At 33.2% G+C, this 24288-nt stretch overlaps 1 protein-coding gene and 1 long non-coding RNA gene across 4 annotated transcripts; both read left to right on the top strand.

Moving 5' to 3' along the window:
• The first annotated feature begins 6006 nt into the window (after positions 1-6006).
• LOC142633968 (uncharacterized) lies at positions 6007-7848 on the top strand. Its single transcript, XR_012844007.1, has 3 exons — positions 6007-6123; positions 7163-7380; positions 7571-7848. It is a non-coding gene; the product is annotated as an uncharacterized LOC142633968 (long non-coding RNA).
• Positions 7849-17165: 9317 nt separating this feature from the next.
• LOC142633902 (2-succinylbenzoate--CoA ligase, chloroplastic/peroxisomal) lies at positions 17166-23390 on the top strand. Of its 3 annotated transcripts, none has more exons than XM_075808162.1 (10): positions 17166-17552; positions 17641-17713; positions 18935-19103; positions 19215-19313; positions 20020-20117; positions 20309-20483; positions 21019-21156; positions 22016-22404; positions 22664-22878; positions 22970-23390. In XM_075808162.1, the coding sequence occupies exons 1-10, from the start codon at positions 17305-17307 to the stop codon at positions 23097-23099; spliced, it is 1734 nt and encodes a 577-aa protein (XP_075664277.1). In that variant the 5' UTR covers positions 17166-17304; the 3' UTR covers positions 23100-23390. The 3 variants fall into 3 exon arrangements, with proteins under 3 accessions (XP_075664277.1, XP_075664276.1, XP_075664278.1); XM_075808161.1 differs by having other exon boundaries at positions 20309-20502; positions 21029-21156; XM_075808163.1 differs by having other exon boundaries at positions 17476-17552; positions 17641-17684; positions 20309-20502; positions 21029-21156.
• Positions 23391-24288: the final 898 nt, after the last annotated feature.

The raw sequence follows: 24288 nt of genomic DNA, 5'->3' as shown, positions 1-24288 counted from the left end.
TGGTTGGATACAGAAGCAGCAATGTGGAATCAACGCTTTCGAAATATGTGGTTGGTAGGGGGTGACCGAAACACCAGTTTTTTTCATGCTAAGGCCTCAAATAGACACTAGAGAAATTTGATCCAAGGGATGTGTGATGCTAATGGTATTTGGCAGGAAGATGACCGAAGGGTGGAAAGCATTGTGGTCGACTATTCTAGTAGTATTTTCAAGATTGGTACATATTGGCATGTGTGATGCTAATGGTATGGTAGTTTTCACGTTTGGCTGTTCATAATTGGTACATATTTTAAGAGAGAAAACATGTTCAAGATCTCAAAGTTATTGCTCAATCCTATGACCTAACGATGAAACTTTAGAGGTTGTGCTTGGACCTCAAGAAAGGTTCAAAATCTGAACCTAAACAAATAAATATTGCTTTCTTGCCACTGTTCTTATACAATACTTATTGCTTTTGTATTATATTTGAGAATTAGTTACTTTAAAATATATATATATATATATATATTTGAGAATTAGTTATATACTTATATTACATGTAATTAAGACTAGTAAAACTGTAGATTATTATGATTGAAATTATGTAGTATACAGATATATACTGTTTGAATGAATTCACAACTATTTAATTTGCATAATTATTTTCTAATTTTTTGATTGCGTGTAGTATTAAATTTTCTTATGTGTTTTGCTAGTTTTTGTTTCAATTGGTGCTAATGCAACTGAACTTGATTATGAATTCCATATTAGTTAATTTTTAATATAAATCTTAGAAATAACCATATAAATTATAAAGACCTTTGTGTCTTAGTGGCATTGCAAATAATTTTATATTGCTAAGTGGTTGCCCATAAATTTTATTAAAATTCAAGTACTAAGGAAATAAAATGATTTATTGTTGAATATATATAAATAATAAAAAATTGATAATCTATTAAAATCTTTGCTTAAGTGGAAGGTTAAATGAAAGAATTCTAAAAAAAATGCACCACATCAAACATGGGTTCTGGCTTTTACACATACTAGAAAATGAATCCTGTATATTACTATATTGATCTAGGCAAGTATTATGGACTATAATGTTTTAATCCTAGTTGGCATGGCGTATGATTTGATTTCTGAGGTTCTTTTGCTGTTGGACTTTTTATTTATTTATTTATTTTGGTCTTCAGAACATTGTTTGAGAATGACTGCTATCTGTTTAGTCCACTCAACTAGATGTCAATAATTCCAAATGAATGACAATTCATTTCTTTTCCTATTTCCAGAGTAAAGCAAAGGCAGAAAAGAATCAAGCAATGGAGCATTCAATGAGTGAGGACTATTGTCAGTTGTGTGCAGCTGGGAAGCTCACTTTTGAACCACCCGGCCCCTATGTATTGCACTCCATGTGGTGCTTGCATCAAGCGAAATGCAATGTATTATACCATGGGTGCTACTGATACACAACATGTTTTCTGTAATACATGCTATAATGAGGCTCGTGGAGATACCATAGTTGTTTATGGGACTGCCATTCCAAAGGCAAGGCTAGGAGAGAACAACAATAAAAAGATTGAAGAATGGGTATCTTCTCTTAATCGTTTTACTGTATGATTTTGACAACTCTTCTTTTTTATTAAACTGTCAATGTCATGTGCAGTGGGTTCAATGTGAGAATTGTGAAGGTTGGCAACATCAAATTTTGGCTTTATATTACTGTCGAAGAGCACCAATCGAATACACTTGCCCAAAATGCTACATACAAGAGGTTGAAAGAGGAGAGTGCAAGTATTTACCACAAAGTGTTGTTCTTGGGGCCAAAGATTTGCCAAGAACAATTCTTAGTGACCATTTAGAGGAGGGATTATTTAGGAAACTGAAGCAAGAAAGACAAGAGAGGACAAGGATTCATGGAAAAGGTTTTGATGAGGTGATTGCATTTAACATGCTCTCATTGTTTTCTAGTGAAGATATTATGAAAGGTTGCATTTCATCATGGCATATATCTATAATTTGGAGTTCCTTTGCTGAATAATGTTAAGTGAAAGCTTCAAGCCATTACTTACAACATTTGATTAAGTTACCTTTTAGTTTTTTGATGGCTAATCATAACTAGTGTGTACAACAACAACCAAGTCTTAATCCCAATTTTCTTAAATGTAGAAATTGCAAATGTCAGTTTTGAACCTGGGTGCAAATGTTTTGTTAATCCATTCATAAAAGAGTGACAAAATTTTAATAATTTGCTATCTTTTGATGTCACAAATGCACAATTGGCAGTTGTATTAAAAGAAACTAGCCTTTTTGCATGCCATTGCATGAGGATTAGGGGTCGTTATATATATAACTTTCTATTAATCTCAACTTATAAGGGTTTATGCATTTATCACTGAAATTTATGCATTTTTTTAATAAAAAAATTGATCCACTTTGGTCAATTTTGATCCATTTGTTTCACTTTGGTCCATTTCGGTCCACTTGAATTTGCACCTTTGCTGAACATGCGGCACAATAGATGTCCATTTGACAACTGTTGATACTTTATGGTTAACACGATCTTGTTTTCAAAAATTCTTGTGCTCTTTTGCAATATTGTGGATTAGTTTGTTACTTGAATTTGGGACTTTTGATGAATGTAATGCATGAGTATTTGTTGATTCTTTATGGTTAATGTCATAATGTGATTCTATATGTCAAACATTCTCGTGCCTAACTCAGATATATAATAGTAAACATGAAAGAAGTGGGATTCGTGGTTTTGTTCATAGTAAGGTTATTTTACTTTGGATTTGATGTGATGAAACTAACCTTTGGATGAGGGAGGAGGATTAATAAAGCCTTTTTTTTCCCCCAAATCAAGGGCAGGAGAGTAAGATTGAAGGTGGTTTCCTTATTGCGTGACCATATTAGCATTTTATTTGTTAGGATCAGTTGAGACATGTTCCTAAAAAAAAAAAGAAAAAAAAAAAGGATCGATTGAGAGACATCATGACCCAACCCCACTGAAGGCACGAGTGGACATTGGGCCAGTGTCATGGAAATAATTCAAAGCGCTTCCTAGTTCGGGATTTGATACCAAGACTTACAACTCATTTCTAGAAGTTCATGCTCCAAAAATCAATTCAATGAAAAGCTTTACCTGTTTTTTTTTATGATGTTAAATATAAAATCAATTTTATTTTGGTCCCTTAAATATGTATTGAGTTTGATTTTGGTCTTATAACTCTAGGGAACTTAGAAATTCTGAAGGCACAAGTGGACATTTGGCTATAGTGGCATGGAAATAATTCAAAGTGCTTCCTAGTTCGAGATTTAATACCAAGACCTACAACCCATTTCTAGAAGTTCATGCTCCAAAAATCAATTCAATGAAAAACTTTAACTGTTTTTTTTTAATGATGTTAAATATAAAATCAATTTTATTTTGGTCCCTTAAATATGTATTGAGTTTGATTTTGGTCTTATAACTCTAGGGAACTTAGAAATTCAATGATGAGAAAATTTGAGGGATGAACGGAAATTTGATGAAGGTACTAAGTTTCAAAAATTTGAGGGACCAAAATTGAGCCTTTTGAAATTAAATTGAGAGAGGGGGGGGGGGAGTGTGGGAATCAAACAAACCATATATTTGAGGGATCAAAATTTCAATTGACCCTATTCTATTTTAATCATCTAGCGCGCGCACACAGAGGTTATATATATATATATATATATATATATATATATATATATATATATATATATATATATATATATATATATATTTTTTTTTAATTATTAAAGTTGGGTCTTATAGATGTGCTTGTGTGGTTTGGTTTACTTACGTGTTTTTACTATTTGGCATATTTTATGTTCCTTTTTTTTAAAGGTAGAGAGTGAAGGTAGGGAAGTGGAGTTTAAACCATAGACATGAAATACTACTAAAGATACTATTACCATTGAGTTATCACTTCAACCTCATATGTACATTTATATTATTAACATACTTATATTAGTGTACGGTAAAACTTCATCATTAAAGTTTTAAGAAATTTAGAATGCTGTTCTTATTAAACCTAAAACCAAAATTGTCATGAAAATTAAAAAGAGTTCAATTATTTATATTATAAATAAATTACAAATTATAATTAATGGTTTAACCTAAACATGTGTTGAGTTTGCCTCGTTTATTAAATAAATGAAAATAAACAAGTTTTTTTTTTTTAACAAACCTTTTTCTTAATTAAAACTCTTTATTTACGACCTAGTTATTTTTGTTGATAATTTAGTAGTTGAATGAAGTAGAATTAGAATCCTAGACATCTTTGTTGAAAAAAACACTAGAAAATGCTAGTTTAGTTATAAGGCTCTTGGTCATTTATCTCAATATATATAATTTATTAATCTAGAATTTGACATTTCAAAATCTAAAATTTAGACCATATATTGACAAAAGTAATTGCCCAAATTTACACCTTACAAAAAATATTAACTTGGGACAAAAAAAAAAAAATTCACAAAAATTACCTATATTCAGGCCTATTCCTTAATCAGTGGCCTCTTAAAATGCTAACAAAACCCTAATTTTCCTTTGGGTCATTTTATCGTATTAGAGTACGGCACTCACATAAATCTAAACCATTAATTTAGTGTTGTTTTGATCTCGATCTTTCATTTAATTTGAGTAGATACTGGTAAAACATGGATTGAGATCTGATGCAATAACTAGTAATTCCTCCCACAACGTTTTAACTTTTTCAAAAATTTCAACTTTATTTTTTTTTGATCCATAAAAAAGTTAATTTTTGGGTTTGGGGCTATTGCATGGATCTCAAACCGTAAAGACTTTAAGCATGCATATAAACAAAGAAAAAAATAAATAAAATCAGATGTGTTTTTCTACTTTTCTCAATACGCTTCAGTCTTCCAACCCAACCACAAGAAGAACCCACCATAGAAGATACAGAGAACTTGTCTTTAACTTTTATTCACTGTTACTAATCAGCTAATGTAACTAATTGCTTTAGTTTTGGTGTTGCTCGTTTGGAAAGTCTATTAAGATTCTGAGTTTCATAGAGGATGTTGGATTGAATATTCACCAGCTCTTGTTTGGTTCAAATTTTTTCATATCTGAACAATGCCCCACAATGAGGTTTCTGAATATCAAACTATGCTGCCATGTAACAACAATTGAACCTAAAACCCAAAACCTAAATAAAGTCCTTATTGCAACCACCCAGATCCAATCTCAAAGCTAAAACCTAGAGATACCGTATCAACATTCGCTGCAACTCCTGCGCCGAATATATTTACCAGGGCACCAATCTCTTTGCCTACAAGGAGGAGGTTCTTGATGAGGTACCGTATTTCTCGCTCTCTCTCCCTTGATCTTTTTGTTTGATGGATGGTTTCTCATTGCAGAAGTATCCAGACTTTGAAAGCCACCAGATATGCCTCAAATGTATAAGTTGCTCTGCTAAGATTTGGGTTAGGTCAGACCCAAAAAACAAAGACTATGCTGTTGTGTCTGGCGCTACCAAAGAGCGTCAGGTAAAAATTTTAGCCTAAATCTTGATATCACAAATGGAAGGATTTTGATTTCGTCAGTAATGACATGTTTGGGAGTTTAGAGAGGGAGGAGAGTAGAGGGGAGTAGAGGGGAGGGAAGTAGTGGGGAGGAGAGTAGAGGAGAATGATTATCCTCCACCTTGTTTGGATGTTTTTATAATTAGTAAGGGGGAAGGGAGTAATTAGCCCTTCCCCTTGTCTTTAACATTGTAATTTTATAAATATAATAAGGGTAAATTAGGTAATTTACTTTATCAATAATTTTATGTACTCTACTCTCCCTCCAAATCTCTCCAATTTGGGGGAATTAAAAATGAGGGGGTTGGAGGTAGTTGAAACCCCTTCAAACCTCTCCCCCTCCTTCCTTAAAAAACTCCCAAACAAGGTAATTGAATTACTCCCATTCCCTCTACTCTACTCCTCCTCATTTTTTAAACATCCAAACAGGCCATAAATTAAAACTATTCCTTTTACCATGTTGCAGTGTCGAAAAAACGGAAAAGGGAAGCTGAAGAGGGTGGAGATGCACCGAAATCTTTAGAGAACACAACCTTGGGTTCTAGAACTAAAAGAGATGAAATGAAATCCATGGAGGTAATTTGTCTTTTACACATGTTGCCTGAGATCATCATCACTGTATGTGTGTCACATTTTTCCTTAATGGGTAATTTATGCATAAAGTAACACTTTAATGTGAACTAAAGTCATATAATTTGTCCATTAAAACTTAAACACGTCAACATTTCATTTATTTCTTTTGCCAAAAATGCAAATTGCACCTTTTATATTTGACTAAAATTTATTTAAGACCTTTAATTTTATTTTTGTTCATTTAAGTCACCTCTAGGGTGTTTCCTGTTTAAGGAATAATGGTTAAAATTACTGATATTAAAACAATAATGTTTTTCTTACGCATCTCTCTCTCTCCCTCTCAACGATGACAGAGGGGGTTGTGTTTGCTCCACGACAGCTTTTGTGACAAGGGTGTGATCAGATCTCTAGGTTTTAGCTTTGAGATTGGATCTGGGTGGTTGCAATAAGGACTTTAGGTTTGGAAAGTCTATTAAGATTCTGAGTTTCATTGAGGATGTTGGATTGACTATTCACCAGCTCTTGTTACTTGCATTGAACGCATACATAAATTGGGATTGGAATAATGATACCATGTTCAAAGGGTTTTGTTGTGGCCAGAATTTGTGACCCATGTTATACATCTTTCTATTTTTTCTGATGCTATTTCATGTATTGCTAATAATTTGCTACCTTTTGATGTCACTATGTTTGTGTGGTGTATTTCCTTGACAGTAGGTTACATGTATTGTTCTTAGTCTTGAATTATTAATATGGCTTACTAAAGTGTGGTGATGGAAAGAGGAGGGCAGACATTCCCTATAATTATCCTCATGTTGTAACATTAATGGTTTTGTTTTTCAAAATTTTTCCATCTTTCCTTGTAGTTCTGCAATCTGCATATGTTCCTTCACTGTGTATTGGGATGCCTTTGTCCAAGGCTTTGCAATACATTCTCTTATTTATAGCTTTCATATATTGACCATATATATGACCATGCAATCTGGAGACCTTTGCATCTTTATATATTCGGTCTGACATCAGTGGTTATTTCACATTGCAGCTAAGGAAGATGCTTGATCTTCTGGTGCATACAGCACAATGCGTTTCCGCAAAATGCCAATACACAAATTGTAGCAAGGTGAAGGGGCTTTTCAACCATGGGATACATTGCAAAATCAGCACTACTGGAGGTTGTGTTCTCTGTAAGAAAATGTGGTATCTCCTTCAACTTCATGCTCGAGGCTGCAAAGAATCTGTGTGCCATGTACCACGTTGCAGGTTTATGGACCATCATCAGTCACTTGCTGACTTTGCTCCTTTTCCGGTCCTTTTTCCATTTTGTGTTTGATGATTATATTGTCACTTGCTGACTTTGCTCCTTTTCCGGTCCTTTTTCCATTTTGTGTTTGATGATTATATTGAATATATATATATATATATATATATATATTTTGAATAATTTGTTCAGAGATCTAAAAGAACATATTAGGATGCTAAAGCAAGAGTCTGATTCACGCCAAAAGAGCTGCCATGATGGAGATGATGAGACAGAGAGCTGCAGAGGCTGCCAGAGTTGCTGAATGATCAATTTGTACATACTACTATGGAGTCTTGAAGTAAGCCTCTAAGTAGAGGGAGGTAGACCATAGCTTTTGTCCTGCTCCACCAAGACACTGTTGGAAACTACGCAGTGATGGCAAAGGGCACTGATTACTGCGCACTCATGAGTGTACATCGTCCATACACATCACTCATTTCACAGTTTACAAGCTTATTTATGATAGCTTATTTACATAAGATGAGATAAAAAGTCAAAAACTAACTTATTTTTTAAAAAACAGATAGATTATTTGATGTGGGGCAATTGCTATGAAAATTAGAATACTACTCTGATTAAATCTAAAGCCAAAATTTCCATGAAAATTGAAGAGTTCAATTATTTATATTATGAATAAATTACAAATTATAATTAATAGTTTAACCTAAACATGTGCCTGAGTTTGACTCGTTTGTTAAATAAATGAAGATAAACTACATTTTATTTTTTAACAAACCTATTCATAATCAACTTGCTTAATTTACGGCCTTGTTATTTTTGTTGATAATTTGGTAGTTGGAAGAAGGGGAATTAGAATCTTAGACATCTAAGGTGTAAACACTTAAAAATGTTAGTTGAGTTATAAGGCTCTTGGTCATTTATTTCATACATAGAATTTACTTATGGCATGTTTAGTAGACTATAATAGATTCTGTAATGTAATAGTTATTCTTATAGTTTGGTTATGTTTTTATTACAATGAGTAATCATTCTTTATGAATAGTTACTTTTCAAAATGAGGAATAACTCTTTAAAATATTGTATTAGCTACTTTTTAGTAAGTGCACTAATTTCAAAACATAATATATTTTCAAATAAATAAACTTTTCATATACGTCTAATAATTATAAAAATAAAAAATCATAAAAAATAACACATATCTCTCTTAAATTTAAAAATGTTAGGTTCTAAGACTTTAGAAACTAATGTATTAGAACTTCAATGTGTATTATGTTGGCAAACCATGATCAAAACATAGAGTCTAGGTTTAGACTTGCTCAAAGTGTGATTTAATGTAAAATTGCAATCGAGTGATTGCAGGATTTATTGGACAAAATCTGCAAGGCTCGATCGATCAAAAATATCGAGCCTTGCAGATATTGAAAACAACAATCACACCAAAATGAAAACAACAGTCATTGTCAAATTCCAATGTATATAATGAAAGGTTTTCATAGAAAGATACACTGATACTCAGCTCTAGGAACTATATTAAATCTTTTGCTCTATGACTAATTATGTATCTTTAATAAGAAAAAAGAAAGAAGCGTAGATTTGATATTTTGAATGGAATCAAAAATATAATCAAGGGCAATATTGATGGAAGAAAGGGTACCTATGCTGGCTCCATTTCTACCTCACCTTTGGACTGATTTTGAAGAAGTTTGAGTCAGCGGGATCTTACGGGCTGTATCTATGTATCTCTCTGTCTCTGTCTCTATATTTTTCTGTAGGGCCAAACTTTTGCTTTTATATATAGCTAGCCTAATAGCCGTGCTATGCATGAGGTACCCTTCTATTCAAAGAAACCATCTCTAGATAGATGCTAAGATTTGAAAATATTTGACCCAATACACTAATATTTTCCATAAAGTTTCAATTCCTATAAAAGACAAATGCCTTTATCTGAAATCTAAAATTTCTAAGCAAATAAAAGAATTCTTGACATTTATTTCTTTTCTCCTATTATCAGCAAAAATAACATGAGACCCAAACAAAAGGAATTAATAAATCATTCAGAGGAAAAAAAAAAAAAAATCCAAAAATGACCTATAAAGACTAAAGCAAGCTTCATCTAACTTTTGGCATGTAATAATAAAAAATCTATTTGAATGAAATCATAAAATTAAACATGATTATGGTGTTTTTCAACCCACATGTTGATGCTAATTGCATCAAGTTCACATGTAGAATGTAGGATGCTCCTTTCCTTCTTCCAGCTTCTACCTTTGCTTTATGGTCTCCATAATAATCCCAACATATATTATGGATAAGATACTCGGACAATTTTTAGAAAGTAAAGGAAAAAATACTAACACTGTATATTAATATTGTACAACATAACTAAGCTCAACCATAATGAGCATCTCCTCCAATGCCTCAAAGCACTATCTTCCCTATCTTCAACACTACCAAACACTACAATAACAACCACCAAATTGATAACCTCTAAACAATTGCTCTTTCTATGACCACCTGAAATTTCTTTCACACCATGCTGCATTGCAGTGAATTCTAACACCCTTAACAATTATCACCACAGCTATTATCATTAATGTAACGATTCTCTTATTTACATATGTACTTACTAACTATGATTTTTTTTATGCACTGAAACAAAAGGCAAATAAATAAATATTTGAAGTAAAAAATAAAAACTTTCAAAAGGGTTAACTAATTGGTGCCGTCATAGAACTTACCTCTGTGCTGCAAAATAATCAGGAAATGCAACAGCAACACCCTGTAAAAGAGAACTGAACAAAGTAAGGCAAAATGACATATCTCACCATATAAATGACATTTTGTAATAAGAAGACTGCCTGAAACCCCATTAGTTCAAGCTAAAATTTCATGATAATCTTTTAAAATAACTTTAAAAAAATCAAAATATAATGCAGCAGAAAAACTACTCGGCAATATGGTATTTCTTTCATGGATCAATTTCGAGCGTGTAAAAACTCAAACCCAAATGCCGCATCTCACCTGAACGTCAAACCCAATCATTCAAGACAAAAGAAAACACCTTCCCCCCATCCTTTCAATAGTCACTGCAACGGCCATATGATCTACTGCTTTGCTGCTTTGCCCCCATCTCTTCTCTGTCACATTATTTTGTAAAATCTGAAAGTTTAGAGTGTATAGCAATTTATAATGTTTTCTAAGCGAAATTATGGTTTTCTGGTTTTCTATATTGCAATCTGTTATGATTCTAGTTTCATAACATAATTGAGAGCGCTAACATACCATACACAAAGAACACAATTGAAGGATGATTCTTTCATGGACCAATCTAATTATGATTCTAATATCATAACATGATTGAGATTGAGAGCAATAAACTAATAGAACATACACCGATACTATATTTTTTTTGTTTTTTGGCAGGGATATCCAAGTGAGAGGAATTTAAAAAACAAGACAATCATAGTAAATTTAATTTGTATAAAATTTCACCGTAGATTTCCACTGGCTTTTAAAAAGGGACCATTCAAAAACAACAGACCCAAAAAAATAAAATTTTAAAATAAAACTTTGGTGTGGTTTTGATTATTAAAAATTTGTGTTTTGAGTGACAGAGCAAATCTTCACCTTACTCTAAATGGGAAAGCAAATTCAAAATCAAAGTGACCCAAATGGGAAAAATCGATTCTAGATACCTAAAACCAATTTAAGCCAAGCTAGATACCCTAAACAAAACAACTTCTAACCAAAATCCCTCGAACCTAAATCTAACTGATCTGTTAAACTAATTAAACAAAACTACTCCTAATTGAAAAACCTAAATCATAACCAATCAAACCAAAATACCCCAATCTAAATCATAAATTATGCACAAGTGATTCTAAAAAAAAAAAAAAAAAACCCTCAATTTGTAAAATTAAAAACAAAACTTTACTTGGAGCGATTCCAATTGTCAGAACTTGTAATGGCGCCCCTCAGATTTATCTTTCTGTCTCTCACATCTACTTATTATTTTGACTTTCCATCTCTCTATTGTTCTCTCTCTTTCTCTATCGGCTTATTCCAAATGGTTATTAAAAGAATCTTCAAACGATGTAACGATCGTTCTCTTGGGACTTTAAATTGACTTGGTGGTAGAAATCTAAGTGGGCAAGTTTGCACTTTGTTGCAGAGAAGGAACAGAATAGAGTGAAAGGCAGATCGACAGGGAAAACTCTTCTGTGGCGTTTGGTACGGGGGAATCCACATTACTTCTGGCATCCAGATTCCTAGGAATGTGATTCCTAGGAATCACATTCCTAGGAATGTATTTATTCCTATGTTTGGTTTCATTTGGAGATTCTTAGGAATGTGAGATGATAATGTTTGGTGTATTCCCAGGAATCTTAAATGAATTATTTATTTTTCCCATTTTGTCCTTAGATTTGAATGTGAACTACTAAGTCCTTTAAAAAAAACTTCCTTTAAATAAATAATGAAAAATATATATAAACTATTAAAAATATCTTCCTCTAAATAGATAGATAAAAAAAATATTTTAGAATTAATATGAAATTGACGTTTTTAATCAATGATATTGTAATTTGCTCAATCGACAGGTAAACAAGGGTGTCACCTAATTTGAACTAATTAATGGTACCTCTTTGTTAATGAATTATTTTGACACTACTTTTATGAAATGTATAAAAAAAATGGCAGAAAAAATCAATTTAAAAAAAAAATTCCTAACAAGTTTCTAGAAATTTAAAATTTTCTTTTCCATTAATTTTTTTCCTTACAAAATTGGGAAAAATTAATAGTTAACTAAGAGCATAGATTTCGAAACTTTTTTTTATGAAATAAGAAAAAAAAAAAACCAACATCCATGTCCAAGCTAAAGCAAAAGCAAAAGCAAAAGCAATCCTTAGGGCGGTTAGTTTGGCTAGACAATTGAATGTAGATCAGATGGTGTTTGAAGGGAATTCTAAGGCCTGCATTGAAGCTTTGAGTAAGTCAAAGCCTGTCTCACGATGGCGGCTTGTCACTTTTGCAAAGGATGCCCTTCGGACCTTTCGGAGCAATCTAGCTGGAATTTCAATGCCTAGAGCTGGAAATTTGGCTGCCATAACTTAGCAAGATGGTCCTTCTTTTGTAAATGTTGTTCAGAATGAGGCTGGACTCTCTTAGTTTAGGAGCCTCGCCTTTTTTTGTATCATTGTAAAATAAAAATCAAAAGCACTAGAGAGGATACAAATTATTGACATGTACTGTAACATATGAATCTAGAAACAAAGCTATAAATCCACAAAAAAAAAAAAAAGACTACATGAAGCTACTAATTAGATCTATATTTCTAGAAACTACACAAAACTAAGATCTGAGATACGGATAGAAACATTAACAAATTCTCATGAAAATAAATTCATTAAAGTTTTGTTGAACAATACACACAACAGTAAATGTGATTTCTCAAAAAAAAAAAAAAAAAAAGAAAGTAAAATTGAATACCTGGCAATAATGGAGAGTCTCCTTCAAACTTTTTTTTTTCACACGTAAAATCTAAATAGAACCTTGTTAAAATATATATTAACAGGGTTGTTTATCCTTATATTGTTTTGGCGGGAAAAGATAAAGACAAAAGAGAAGATATTGATAATTTGCTTATAGTTTATCTTAATTGCTTAAATGATAAGGAAAAAGGGTTAAAATTGTCAATTTATAAAAAATATAATTTCTTTTAAGCTTGGGAATCTGGATTCCTACCTGTTTTAAAGGGAATCCACATTCCCACTAGGAGGGGTTTAAGAGGGGAATCCAGATTCCCCTGGCATCTGATTCCCAAGCGTAATTTGCAACCAAACATAGGAATCTTTAAACATTCCTGGGAATCCTAAAACATTCCCCCATACCAAACGCCACATTCTTTTTTTTTTTCCTCCTTCCCTTGCTCTATATCACTTGTTTTTTTGTTTTTTGTTTTTTTTTTTGTTTAGAGAGAGAAAATGTTAAGCAGTCTTATGAAAAGAAATCGGTAGGGTTTTTTTAATTGCAACGTTAACGGTTTTTTTTAACCGGTTATTTAATTTATACTTTTTTAATTGCAAGTGTGGTCGAGTTTTGAAAGGCCAAACGTTGTAACGTGCGGCTGTTTTACTTAAAAGTTGTATATGTGGTAGCATTTTAAGGGGCATTTTTTCCTATTTGTCAATATCTCCTTAAACGTAGAAACCAATTCTCTAAGCTTCTGCTATTATATATAGTAAGTATATGATATAGATATGAGTGAAGTGACTATTTATGTTGAGTTTCGATTGTTTTTATTCATTAGGGAATATTCCCTGTGAGCAAGTGTATCTTATAAATTCAAATGAAAATATTCTGTGAAATTAGTTAGTAAAATACTATGTGTTTAATATGGTAAGTTTATTCAATATCTTTTAGAAAAAATATGTTTAAAAAATTCGGCATAAAAATAGAGAAACAAATAAAGAATGATACGTGTATAGTATGCGTATGTTACGTTTATTTTTAAAAAATTTGTAAGAAAAATACATATATATTTACCATATACGTTATTGAGATTAATATTATAGTTTGTATATCATGACGTTTAACTGTTGTCAATATATATATGTGTGTGTGTGTGTATCACACTCAATTTAGCTACGCCAGTGCTTGTGGTCTTGAAAGAGGAAGAAGGTCTTGTGGTCCTGTAGATTCCAAATTAGGAATTGGAGTGGAGGCGGAGGTGGAGGCAGAGGAGGGGCAGTCATGCAATCAGTGGCCTGGGCGGTCGCACTTGTAGCATCCTATTGGTGTTGCGGCTGCATTCTCCTTTTCTTCTCTTTCTCACTCACTCCTATCCAATATTCTTCTCAACACCAAAAAAAAAAAAAAATCATTCGTTTTTTTTTTTTTGGCTGAGGGCGTTTAAGCATTTGCCTTTTCTTTTTCCTTGGCGGGAAAATGAGGAGGGAAATATGTTTGGTCGGATACTCTTGAGTCTCAGATGGGCGTGGGCCGAAACTGGGTTTAGAATCCTATTCATCTCAGCCCATCACGAATGAGGCAGGCTTTCTCTTTTTAATTGAGCGAACAGAGTGGGTTTGGGCCTCCTTGTCCTATTTAAATCCTTCAATTCTTTTTTTTAATTTATAATTTTATAGTTATAATGAGAATGAGGTGGTTGAACTTAAATATCTTTGCTACAAACACCATAAATAATGAGGTGCCAATCAATTAAACCACAAGGCTTTTAATTTTTATATGAGTTCAATAGGTTCTGCATCAAATGCATGTTCGAAGGGAGGAAGGGTGGGTTTAAGTAGAGGTTACTGATGTTACTTACATCAAAAGTATACATGAAATGGAATTGGAATAATGATACAATGTTTAAAGGGTTTTGTTTATAGTCAGAATTTTTTGACCCATGTTATGTAGTGGCGGTTGTAGGAATTTTTTTTTAGGGTGATCACTAAAAAAATTAAATTAGATAAAATCTAATAAAGAAATTACTTGGATGTATGTCACAAAAAAAAAAAAAAAAACCCCGCAAATACATGAAGTATTACCATTTCTTTCTATTAACAAAGTAAATGTTGTGGATGTAACATTACTCTTATTTTTGTTGTGAAATGCATTTTTTTCATTGACGTAATATTACTCTTATTTTTGTTGGGCTAATTTTTATTGTTGTTATTTATTTATTTATGGTTTTTTTTTTTTTAAAGAGGTTAAGGATTATATTGGGGGGGCCAAAATTATTTATGAAGTAATGCTATGTTCATAACATTTTCATAACAAATTTTATGCGACCAACTATTATATATTGATAGATAAAAAAGTGATGTTAGTATTAGGCTCAAATTAAAATTAATAATAGCTTACTACAATATTATTTCTCAAGTTAGAAGCTGCAATTTGTAGTGAGATTATTGTGAAAATATTGTGGATGCAACATTATTTTTATTTTTATTGAATTCATATTTTTGTAATTCTCAAGTCTCAGTGTTCAATATTATTATTAGAGTGGTCAAAATAGGTTATTTTAGTATATAATTTATTTTTAATTTCAAGTGTATATATATAAATTTTGGCAAGTGAGGGTGGTCCTGTGACTAGGGATGGCAAATTTGACCCGCCCCGCTTAACCCTCCCCTCCCCGCTTCGCCCTGTGCGGGTTTTTTCCGCCCTGCAAATGTGGTGGGGCGGGGATGGGGCAAGATTTTAGCCCCGCACCACGGGGTGGGGCGGGGATGGGTTTAAACTTTTTAGACCCACCTCGCCTCGCCTCACGTTACTAAGGGTTATAATTATAAATTTTTCATACCATAAAACCCTACTATTAAAATAAACATATCAATATTAGCTTATTTTATTCTACCTAATGTGGTTTCCTGCCTTTATTTGGTTATATGTTATATTATGAGATTTATTTATTTATTTTATTTTTGTGATTGTTTTGTTAAACACTTGGATATATTATTCAATTTTTTTCTAAAAATTGATTTGATTTGATGGGATAAATTTAGTTGTAATTTCAAATATATTTTTATTAATAACATAGGTTTCATTAAAAAAAACTGTACTAATTATAGGGCAAAATAACAAAAAGTAGCGTTTTATGGGGTGGGGTAGGGCTTCGTGGGGCCCCAAGGGGCGGGGATGGGGTGGGAAAGTTTTCCCTATCATGCGGGGCGGGGATGGGACAAGACAAAACCCCCCGCCCCATTGCCATCCCTATCTGTGACCACCCTTGATTATATGTGGAGCCACCATTGATGTTATCTTTCTATTTTTCTAATAAATTTCATGTATTGCTAATAATTTGCTATCGTTTGATGTCACAAATGCATAATTGGCAGTTGTATTAAAAGAAACTAGCCTCTTCTATATATATATATATAACTTTCTATTCATCTCAACTAAGGGTTTATGCATTTGTCATTGAAATTTATGCATTTTTTTAATATAAAAAATCTCGATTAGTCAATATTGGTCCATTTGTTTCACTTTGGTCTAATAAGCTCACTTTGGTCCAATTCGGTCCACTTACTCTTTTATTTTTTGAGAAAATTTTCAACCTATGCATTTCATGATGAGTGCTCTTTATCTATAGGTTAAGAACTAATTGGTTAATGGTATAAGCAAGGTTCAAACCTCAGATTTTTTATTTAACAAGAAGATATTTTATCAGTTGAGTTAACTAAAACTCTTTCAGTGCACATTTAATAATTGAAAGTTATAATTTCAATGCCATTTTAGTGTTCATTTTTTGGAGTTAAACTTATAACAATTTTGGTTGTATCAATAGTTCATAAATATATAATATTATTGGAAAATGTGTAAACTTTAAATTGGAATGAATGAAAAATTATGATACTAAATAATAATAAAAAAGTCTCATTGTATGATATAATTGAGTAAAAAAAAAAAAAAAATGCAATCGGAGTATCAAAATTCTAACAATAAATAGTGAAAAATGAATTGAAATCCTGTGATAAAATTGTATGTAGAAAACAACATAGTGAAACAATAAATATACATGTTAAAGCATAACAAATCAAATTACATATTCTTGTAAAATTGTAGTTTAAGTGGACACATTTTGGTTTTTCCAACTGAAAAATTCAGGATTGAAATCCCCAATCTCCTGCTCTAATATGGAATTTCCAAAAAAAAAAAAAATCCTTTATTTTACAACACTTTTTATTGCTTCCATAATTACTAATTAGACAAGTTTCCCTATCAAAAACAGAAAGTTTAACAAAGGTTGTGAGTCACACACACTGGAGTCAAGTACGAGATAGGCTTTTGCAATCACAATATCCAATCAGATATAGCTTTGAGGTATCTGGGGAATTATCACCGACATATAACCTTATTTTGTCTCTCAGTAGATAAGGTATTGTTTGTTTATAATACCGCGCTTTCCAGCTTCCTCAATGAATTTAAAATCCCTCCCCCCCAAAAAAAAAAACAAAATGAGTAGTAAATTCTCATACTCGGAGCCCCACATTTGTGAGTGCCTGACCCGCCTCTCAACTCTCCGGAGTGATGACGTGGTCACCATCACCAGCAACCGGCAAAAGACAGGCAAACAATTTGCCGATGAAGTGTTGTGTCTTGCTCGTGGACTTCTTCAACTCGGCGTCGCCACCGGTGACATTGTTGCCATCTCTGCTTTCAACAGGTTCTCTCTCTCTCTCTCTCTCTCTCTAAATTGTTATTGTTATTTTTGTTTTTGTTTTGATAAATGTGAATGTGAATTTTTGTTACAGTGATATGTATATGGAGTGGTTACTAGCCATTGCATTCGTTGGAGGTATAGTTGCTCCTCTTAATTACCGATGGGTCAGTCCTCACTCCTCAGTTTAATTCATGCAAATATATATATATATATATATATATATATATAATTATTTAATCATAATTTTAGCACTTTTTTGTGTGTGGACCCAACTTTTTAGTGGGGTTCATCACTTTATGATTTTTAACCTGAAAAATAAGATGAGTGTTAACTAAACATATTAGTTATGTGGCCTTATTTGGAACTCAAGTTCCACCGGAAACTTCAATAAAAAAAGTTTCAAATGAGGCTGCATAAGTAAGTTTGCAAAAATAGCATAACGGGCAAAACATGATTGTTTTGATAGTATGATAAATTACTGATTTGTTTCCAAAAGTTAAAATGTTAAGAAATGATGAATTTAATTGTAATGCTAAAATTGATTTAATTTGACTGGGACCTGGGATATTTCAGTTGACTATAGGAGTTATATAATAAACATACAATCATTCCGTGAGAATGAAGTTACCACACTTGAGTTAGTTTTTTTAGTATTTAATTATGCAACTCATGGAGATATATAAGCTCTTGTAGTTTTTTAATAGATGGTTATCATGGTTTACTGAATGTGGACATGAAATATAACATACATGTATGATGTACTGTATCGAAAATGCTAAAATGGTTATGATTAAAGGGCTTTATTCTGAATCTGAATCTAGAATCTAGAATTTTCTTCTGAAGCTGGATGAGTAAGCAGTAAGCTACTAGGAAGTTGTCCAGAAATGTATTTCAAGCATATATACCATACACTAACACATATGCTAGTTCATAAGATCCATGAGGTATTGGGTTCAAAACTCCTAGCCTGCATTTTGGGTCTACCTGACTACCCCGAAGGAATTCTTATTTTTACCTTGGTTTGTATGAGATGGGCGCTATACACCCGTGGAATAGTTTGGCGCTCAAAGAGCTTTGGACATGTTAGCAAAACACACACGCACATGCACAACCTTGAATCAAATGTGAAAACAGAAGAAAATTGCTAGAATCATGTCACCACTAAGACTAGAACCAAAGACCTCATAGACATCCATACTCTGATCCATGAAAAGGCTGCTGTTTTAGGTCTGCCAGTTGACCTAATTAAGGCTATTTCTATATTTTTTTTATATCTAGAAACTGCATGGAGATTGATGACAATCATTTTTATATAAAGGATTAGAAAAGTATCCTTTTCATGTATTCCTACTGATGTATTTGATATTTTCATTTTTAACTTGTAGAGCTTTGAAGAGGCAAGATTGGCAATGCTGGTTGTGAGGCCAGTTATGTTGGTTACTGATGAGAGCTGTCACTGCTGGTATTCGAACTTCCAAAAAGATGACATACCTTCCCTGAGGTGGCATGTTTCTTTAAATTCCCCCTCCTCAGATTTCATGAAGATGTGGAATGGTATGTAGTCTTGTGGACATTTAAAATGCTGCTATGAAGAATGATGACGTAATGGATTGAAGAGTTTACCTGCTGTTTGACAATGGTACTTGCTTCTTTCATTTTTTCCAGTATTAACTACTGAAATGCTCAAGAAGAATTCTGTAAGTTCTCTGCCATTGAACTACTGCTGGGCACATGAAGGTGCTGTTATAATATGCTTCACATCAGGTACAAGTTCATTATTTCTTTTCCTTATAATTTCTATATGGATTTTGATTGTGGATTAGGAAATGCTTCTGCCTAATTGCATAATTTATTGCCTTTCAAAAACTTCCATAAGTAATTTATAGATGAGTAATTTGATTAATTTGGGCAGTCATTATAGTTGTACTGTCTGGAAATAAAAATCCCTTCTAGTAAGCTGTACTCTTGCTTTTAACTCTGCTGTACCCTTCCTTTCAACCCTGATATATGCATGCATGCTGCATTATATATAGAATTGGGCATTCATAATTTTCAGCGAATAAATTGGTAACAAGTGCCAAAGTCAGTGCTAAAATTGTTTTGATGAGTTAATATTTGAGCAAATCTAGAAAGTGTGATGATGTGCAACTAACTGCCAGTCCTAAATACTGTTTGAGCTAATGTTAGGCACTGCCAATCTGAAATTTTGAGAGCTTGGTAGGATTTTATCAATTATTAAAAGTTTGTACCTGTAGTTTCAGAGAAAAATCTTGTATGGAACACGCATATATGGAGCTCTAGCTCTGCCTATTTCTACAGTCAATGGTCACTATTTTACTCGAATAAATTCAACAAAGAATTCAAGTGATGTTTTCAACCAAAAAAGAAAAAAATCATTATATAGAATCTTAAGAAATATAAAATGATAAAGATTTTTAGTTTTTTGTTATGATTGTTCTGTTTTCTACAGGAACCACTGGGAGGCCAAAGGGAGTTACTTTAAGCCATGCAGCTTTGATTATACAATCGTTATCAAAAATTGCCATTGTTGGTTACGGTGAGGATGATGTATGTTATTCGTCATGATGTGTACATGTTCTTTTTAGTTTATACAATATGCATTGAGGATAATACTGTGAGCACTAAAGGTTTTTGAATTAAAGTTGCACATACACGTGTTAGTAGGGGATAAACCATTTACACCGAAAGCAGCTCAAGGAAGAATGATTTCTAAATGTCTGTTGTGCTGGTATATGCAGGTTTATTTGCATACTGCACCATTGTGCCACATCGGTGGTCTTTCGTCAGCCATGACCATGCTAATGGTTGGAGGTTGCCATGTCTTAATTCCTAAATTTGAGCCTAAATCAGCCCTCGAAGCCATAGAACGACACAAAGTGACTTCTTTTATCACTGTCCCTGCAATAATGGCTGGTATAATTTCTTTAATAAGGTATACTATGTTTTTTCTTTATTTCTTTCTTCTTCTTTATTTATTTATTTTTGGATAAAAAAATAGGCAAACTATACATTCCAATGTATTTGGAACAAATATTTGCGGAGCTTTCTCATGTGGTTTGTGCTAACCAACGAGATGATATAAAGTATCTCAATTGCATGCTACTTTGAAAATAGTTTAATGAGCTATATAATAATAAATTTTGGTACTAAATTTATAGAAATAAGATCATATGCATTATTTTGTGAATTTTTATGCTTAATTTACTTAAAGCACATCATGTCCTAACAATTTGCAGACGGCTATACTACTGTTTTACTATTCTTTCTTCCTAGATGTTGTCTCTTCTAAATCATCAACAATGCCCTTTTGCTATCTTTAAGTTCACTCCAGAAATTTAATGCTTCTGCCCCTCCTCAATGTCTTGCCTTTTATACAATATGTATCATACAGCTTAATGCTAGTAAGTTGTATCTATGATGTATGTAGTTTACTCAGTCATGTTTGAAGGCTTTGTCAGGCAGAAGGAAACTTGGAAAGGAATGGAGACTGTGAACAAGATATTGAATGGAGGTGGGGGTCTGTCAATTGAGCTTATCAAAGATGCCACCTTATTCTTCCCAAGAGCTAAGCTTCTCTCTGCTTATGGTGGGTATCTCTCATACATAGTTTCTCCCAAGTTTCAGTATTACAAGTTCTGTTCTGAAGTGATGTGGAATCTAAAGATCTCGGCTTATATTTGGAAGCAACTTGAAGTCATTTGAGGGGAAAAAGAATGAAGAGCTTTAAAATGAGAAGTTTTCCCCCAAAAATAAATATCTATCTTAAACGCTTAAACAATAACTGTCTTGACCCAGTAATGTTTCCATGTTAACTCCACCCACCATGACCAGGCAAGATACTTTGGTACTTTACTATCAGAAGTGATTAAGATTGACCTTGTGGAGTTGTTAAACAAAAAAATTCTTGTAAATGGTCCTTTGCTTGTACTCCATCTTGTTAACTAGCCCAAGGAGCTGTGTTCAACCTGAGTTTCCACGTTCAATAACTGACCGAACCACTAGCCACTCCCATAATAGATTAGCTTGGGTCCTGAACAGCTAGAATGGGTGTTTTATGGATGAAATGACCATTGAGTATTTCACAATTAGCATTTCTATCTATGCTAATTAGCTGGGTCAATTAGTTGCGGGCAAAAGAATGTGAACAAGCTAAAGCTGAATAATGTTCTGAATTTTGAGTCAAGCTTAAGCATTAAGCTCAGCATAGCTGTGTTAGATCTTGCTCAGAGTTTGCAAACTAAGTTCAAAGAGCCAGGGTCAACTTGTCTTATCTACATACCTCAAGAAGATGAACTAGTAACTAGATGAGTAAAAGAATGTAATTGCTGTTGGTTATTGACATTATGGATATTTCTTTAGATCCCCCCGTGCCCAAAAAAAAGTCTTTTGCAATGTATAATAGTGTTCTTACTATTCTCTCTCCTTTTTCCATTTAATTAATGTAGGGATGACAGAGACATGTTCTTCGCTAACCTTCACGACCATCTATGACCCAACAATGAAAACCTACAGCCAGCACCATCAGACTGTTGCTAATATAAAATATACTTCAGTTCACCAACCACAAGGTGTTTGTGTTGGCAAGCCTGCACCCCATGTAGAATTAAAGATATGTGTTGATGGCTCTTCTCCTGTTGGAAGAATTTTAACTAGAGGCCCTCATTTAATGCTCAGATATTGGGGAGAAATTCCAGCAAAGGCAGCTCACTCCAGCAATGAGAGTTGGTTTGACACAGGTGATGTTGGGTCCATTGATGAATATGGTAATGTATGGCTCATTGGACGAGCAAAAGGGCAAATTAAAAGTGGAGGGGAGAACATTTACCCTGAAGAGGTAGCATAATTTGAATTAGCCTTGCTTAACTATCCACTTATTGAGAAATCCATTAAAAAACAAGCGGAATTAATAAGTTATACACTTTCCATTTGTTTGGTGGTGACCAAAGAAGTAGAAAATGAATCTAATGATTCACTGGGATTCTCTTTCACCAGCAAGTTAAATTTCTTGAAAAAAAAAAATTCTAGCTTTAATGGATATGTATTATATTATACATGGTCCCACACTAAAAGTATAGTTGTTTGGTGATGAATAGGTGGAGGGAATCCTGTTACAACATCCAGGAATTGTTGGCACTGTCATTGTGGGAGTTCCAGATGCTAACCTGACAGAGATGGTTGTTGCTTGTGTTCAGTTGAGAGAACACTGGCATTGGTCTCATGGAAGCTTTGAACACTTACCTAAAAACAAAGTGCCAGTCTTATCTGGTGCAATTCTTCGACGTTATTGTAGAGAAAAGAATTTAACTGGGTATCCTTTCTAAGTACATATTGGTTTTTGTGATTCATGTGTAATATTAGATTGGATGGTTTACTTACTGTTTCCTTTTGATCTTCAAAAGGTTCAAGATTCCAAAGGTATTTATTTTATGGACGGGAACATTTCCAGCCACAACCACTGGGAAAATAAAAAGAGATCAAGTTCGAAGAGAAGTTATATCTCATCTCCAATCCTTGCATAGCAGTTTATGAGTATCTCACTTGGTTGTTCGGAGCATCATATCAGTAAGCAATTCACCCACATTCTAGTCACCAGCACACATATCTGAAAGAAACCGCTGCACCTGGAACAGTAAGAGTGGATGTTGTGACTTGTGAGGATATGTATGCCACAGAGCCGTATTATGGCTCTAAATAAAATTCTAGACCTTCCTTTTAATTATTCATGGCGTAGTTTGATTGCATAAACTCTAGAGCTCCTTTTGATGATAATGTGTATTCATTCTAATTATAAATGAGCAAGGAATGACATATTCAGCTCCATTTCCACAATTAGTTCTTTCCATGATTTTAAAAATTGGCCGGTCCAATCAAGTCAAGTGTGAACCAATGTTGATCTAGCTAAAAATGGTCTTTTTAAAAAGGGTAGCGATTGTTGCACACAAAATGTATGTACACATATTGCATGCAAACAACTGAAATTGTGTCTTCAAGTCATTTTTCAAGTTTGAAATTGTGACTTTTAGTTGTTGCATGTACACAGTGTGCAACAGAATTTACCCTTGAACTTTGGAACAAATCAAATTGGTTCCTTAATCTTCTAATTTAAAATTTAAAACCCTTGAACTATGAATAATATCCAAACTGATGCTTTTATTTCACTCTCATTTCATTTTTATTAAAAAGTCATTTTAGAATAATTTTATTAAAAAATATTTTTAAACTGAAATTTAATTAAAAAATTCAATATATTTTTTTATGCTTCTTCATTAGGGCTGTCCACCTAGACCTGGACTTGTTCCACTTGACCAGACCCGATCGGAACCGACCCACCTGAGATCAATCCATGAGCTTTGGTGGTCGGCGGCGGGTTACAAAGCCCAGAAACTGAGTTTGACAGGTCGGTTGGCGGGTTCTCTCCTTTAAAACCCGCCTCAATCGACCCGACCAGAGACTTACAAGAATCGGCGATTCAAGCTTTTTCCGGCGAGTTTTATGGCAAATTACTTGAGATCTAGCGAGATTTATGCCCGATTTGGGGAGATCTCAGTTAGATTTGGTGGAAATCTTACCAGATCTAGTGAGATCTCATCAGATTTGGTGAGATCTCAGCCGCATTTTGCGAATTTTCGCCTGAGAAAAACAAATTTTTCAGATTTTTCCACTATGGACGACCCGACCGCTATCCGATGTTGATCCGACCACTCCGATCCGACTCTCT

Source organism: Castanea sativa, chromosome 5 (genome assembly GCF_040712315.1).
Source record: "Castanea sativa cultivar Marrone di Chiusa Pesio chromosome 5, ASM4071231v1".
Taxonomy (NCBI): domain Eukaryota; kingdom Viridiplantae; phylum Streptophyta; class Magnoliopsida; order Fagales; family Fagaceae; genus Castanea; species Castanea sativa.
The sequence above is the reverse complement of the archived record's forward strand: the minus strand, read 5'-3'. Positions and strand labels throughout refer to the sequence as shown.

Bases quoted from the DNA above. Each gene is read 5' to 3' on its own strand.
- LOC142633902 (XM_075808161.1), top strand. From the start codon at position 17,305: ATGAATTTAAAATCCCTCCCCCCCAAAAAAAAAAACAAAATGAGTAGT. The intron at 19,104-19,214 runs GTATGTAGTCTT...CATTTTTTCCAG, and splicing joins TTTCATGAAGATGTGGAATG to TATTAACTACTGAAATGCTC. The intron at 22,879-22,969 runs GTATCCTTTCTA...GATCTTCAAAAG, and splicing joins AGAGAAAAGAATTTAACTGG to GTTCAAGATTCCAAAGGTAT.